The sequence below is a fragment of the Tarenaya hassleriana genome, unplaced genomic scaffold (assembly GCF_000463585.1).
Source record: "Tarenaya hassleriana unplaced genomic scaffold, ASM46358v1 Cleome270, whole genome shotgun sequence".
In the NCBI taxonomy this organism is placed as follows: domain Eukaryota; kingdom Viridiplantae; phylum Streptophyta; class Magnoliopsida; order Brassicales; family Cleomaceae; genus Tarenaya; species Tarenaya hassleriana.
In genome coordinates, this window is record NW_010965947.1 from 59150 (window position 1) to 63016 (window position 3867).

At 31.7% G+C, this 3867-nt stretch overlaps 1 protein-coding gene across 1 annotated transcript; it reads right to left on the reverse strand.

Moving 5' to 3' along the window:
- Nucleotides 1-615: 615 nt before the first annotated feature.
- Nucleotides 616-1065, reverse strand: LOC104817628. The gene has a single exon (XM_010546879.1). It carries the CDS (start codon nt 1063-1065, stop codon nt 616-618), a length of 450 nt encoding a protein of 149 aa, XP_010545181.1.
- Between the last annotated feature and the right edge of the window lie 2802 nt (nt 1066-3867).

Here is a 3867-nt window from a genome sequence, read left to right on the forward strand (position 1 = left end):
GACGCTCTTATCCAACCATTGCCTCGAGCTCGGTTCGACTTACTTTGTCTCATGATTGGCCTCGCACACGAGCCTCATCTTGCGGGGGCATAAAGGAAGATATCCTAATATCTTTTCATATCTTTTTGTATTTACTAGTTTCGTAATTCTTTCCTTAATTTATGTCATCTAGTTGTTGTAACTAAGTGTATATATTCATGTGTATCATTTGAGAATATACACAAGAGAAACATTTTTCTCAAACCCTAATACGGTCGTAAATTGACCACGATTTCTTAGATCACTTGCATTCAAACATTCTCATCGATAATGAAGATTTCGACTGAGAATGGAGAATAGATATTTGGATTCGGATATCCAAAAGTATTCGAGCGTTTTCTCAGCAGTCGAATCTATGGATAAGAAATCGAGTTCCAAAATATTCGGATATAGAATCAGATAATTTCAAAATTTTTGGGTATTCCAACCGATCAAACCACGGATAGCAAAAAATGATCAAATAAAATAATAAAAACAGTATTATAACTTGTTATTTATATAGGATAGGGAAAACATATATCAAACACACACATATATAATATGTATATGACGTCATATATAGTTTAATCAAATGAATCATGCAGACGGTGCATGGGGCCCAACGTCTCTGTAACATCGGTTCCATACAACATAACTCTTGGGAATAGCTCTAGAAGCATATTGTTTGAACTCATACAACGAGAACCAAAACCTAGCCATTGCAATGTGACAGTCTTTGCCTTTCTCCAACATTTCAAGACAGCAAGCATCGGAAGATCTTTTGTTCTGTAACATCTCTTCGTAAATATCAAGACCACATTCCCATGACATCATGCACATGTTGAGAAAATGCTTCAGGTCTCGACCCGAATACCCTTTGAACAGTTTCCGATTGTAGTCGTTCGCCTCCGGAGATTCGCCCACCGGAATTTGCAATCTGTTGTTTGGATCGACGATCGGTTCCCCGTCGTCTTCGTATGCGCGGGTTGGATAAGTGACCATGGTGGTTATGAACAATGTCATCAAGAACATCAGTGTCTTCCCCATAATGTTCCTTTTATTTTGTTTTTTGTTTTTGTTTTTGTTGTTTTATAATCTTACATGATGAAATATATGTATGTATATATAAGCGGTGATCACAAGATATTTTTATTAATTATGATCTTCGGTTTTTTTTTGTTTCTTCATTAATTCATTTGTCATTTATTTTCGAATCCACAGAAACCTCCACTGATGATTTTGCGTTATGAGACTGATTATTATGGTATTGAAGAGAATTCAGTTTGCTTATAATTAACGTCATGTCCTTCTTTATAAAAACAGTATACTTTTGAGTAATTTAGATAGATGATAAATTTTTTATTAAAATCAATAGTTGATAGTTTTTTATAACAAATTTAAAGTAAATGATTAGTTTTAAATAATTTATATAGTTGATGGTTTTTTTGTTTAAAATTAATAGTTGATGGTTTTTTAATAATGAATTTTAAATAGAAGGTTTTTTTTGTGTAAGTACGATAGTTGAAGGATTTTTTAGGTTTGTCCCATTGTTTTTTGTTAAGTTTTAATTTATTTATAATAGTCGATGGATGAGTCGCAAGCGCAGATACGAGCAATGCTATGAGAAATGTCTTAGCAATTTTTATGTTCTTATTTTCTTTTGCAATTACGGTTTGACGATGAAGAAGAAGCCATTTACATGATGTATATGGTACATGGAATCGTTGATCTTATTGTCATTTGATGAAAATTTTTTTCATCGATGGTTTTTTTTTTGGGGTACGTAATTAAGTTCAATGGTTTGCTCGAAAATGTTAGTTCTTGAAACCGTCGTTATGTTTTTAATTAATTGGAAATTAATAATGTATAATTAAAACTGCAAATGGTATTATTTATTGCCTTATAATTCGTTTTTTTTGTAGTGCTGCACAATTAAATCAACAACGAATTTCAACCTGACTCCATTTGATTTTATATGGTTTCGTTAAGATATCATTTGGTTTGCATTAATATTCGATTTTCATAAAATAAAATTAAAGATATATTTTTTTTTATTTTTATAGGATATATTAATTGTTTTAAGTTACTTTTCTAATAATAACAATAACTTCGACTCAGATTGACATTTCAAGTTTTCCAATTATGATTCGGTCACCAAATTCATACATAATTGCAGTTTGTGATTGGAGAATTTATAGATTACTTCGTTATGTTGCCAAAATTATCTTATTTTCCGAGGAGAATTGGTATGAATTCGGGTTTTACGAGTAAGATCATTCGTAGGTCATTTTTTAATTTCATGATCAGATTACCGAGTACGCATAGAAATGACCAAAATACCCTACGTTTTTTATTAATATATATTTTTTGTTGTTAAAGTTAATACTATTAATATATCTTTATTTTTTTAATCCCAAAATAAGAACACATAATCGATTTTCGTCCAATTACATCATCTACCTTGGACCAAAAGATAATCTTACTATAGTTAAATTATATCTTTTCTTTCCGATCCAAAATTTGAACGTGAGACCTTCGTGATAAGTGATACCTCAACCACACTCTACAACCATTTGGGCACGACTCGACTTCTTAGTTCACTTGCATCCAAACATTTCGGTCGTTAATGAAAATTTCGAATGAGAATCGAGAATTGATAATTGGATTCGGATATCCAAAAGTCCAAACGTTTACTAAGTAGCCGAAACTATGGATAAGAAATCGAGTTCCAAAATATTCGGATTTAGAATTAGGTACTTTCAAAATTTCGGGTATTCCAAAATTTATACCGATCAAACCACGAATAGTAGAAAAGGGTCAACATAAAATAATAAAAACAACATTATATTATAACTTATTATTATATAGATAGAAAAAATATATATCAAACACATATATATAATATGTATATGACGTCATATATAGTTTAATTAGATGAATCATGCAGACGGTGCATGGGGCCCAACGTCCCTGTAACATCGATTCTCCGTCATTTTCGTACGCGTGGGTTGGATAAGCGGCCATGGTGGTTATGAACAATGTCACCAAGAACATCATTGTCTTCCCCATAATGTTCCTTTTTATTTTGTTTTTTGTTTTTGTTTTTTTATTGTTGCTTTATAATCTTACATGGTGAAATATATTACGTATAAGCGGTGATCAGATGTTTTTATTAATTATGATTTTCGTTTTTTTTTTGTTTCTGCATTAATTCATTTGTCATTTATTTTCGAATCTAAGAAACCTCTGCTGGTGGTTTTCAATTCAGTTTACTTATAACTAATTCAGTTTAATTTATTTATAACATTCACAAAATTTAAATGAGGCGCATACCCATCTCTCTTTTTTCCCAAATAGTTTTTTTTTTGTTTAATGTGAAAATTTATTTTGCCTAACAAAGTTTAATTACAACCCAGCCAAAATGCTGAAACCAAAAGAAATGGGAACCCAAAAGAAAATGGAAATCATCAAGAGATTAACCAATACGTATCAATTCTACACAAGGCAACCACAACCCAAAGTTAATGTGTGAAACGATATCAATCATGCAGCATTCGGTTTTCATCCACCGAGACAGTTTGTTGTCTCGACATGATAGTATCTTGGATTACTCGATCCACCTTCTTCAATACCTAATCCAAACTCCTGATACGATTGCAAAAAATCCTACTGTTCCGTTCGCGCGAAACTTCGTAAAGAAATCTAGAGCAGGAAAGTGATTTGTGATGAACAGTGAAAGACCAAGAGCTAGAGAACTCGATGATTTGGTCTGATTGTTATTCCAGGATTTATACAGAAGTTTACAGTGTGAAGAATAAGTCAAGTAAATCATTCTAGCCTATAAATGAG

Bases quoted from the DNA above. Each gene is read 5' to 3' on its own strand.
- LOC104817628 (XM_010546879.1), bottom strand. From the start codon at position 1,065: ATGGGGAAGACACTGATGTTCTTGATGACATTGTTCATAACCACCATG.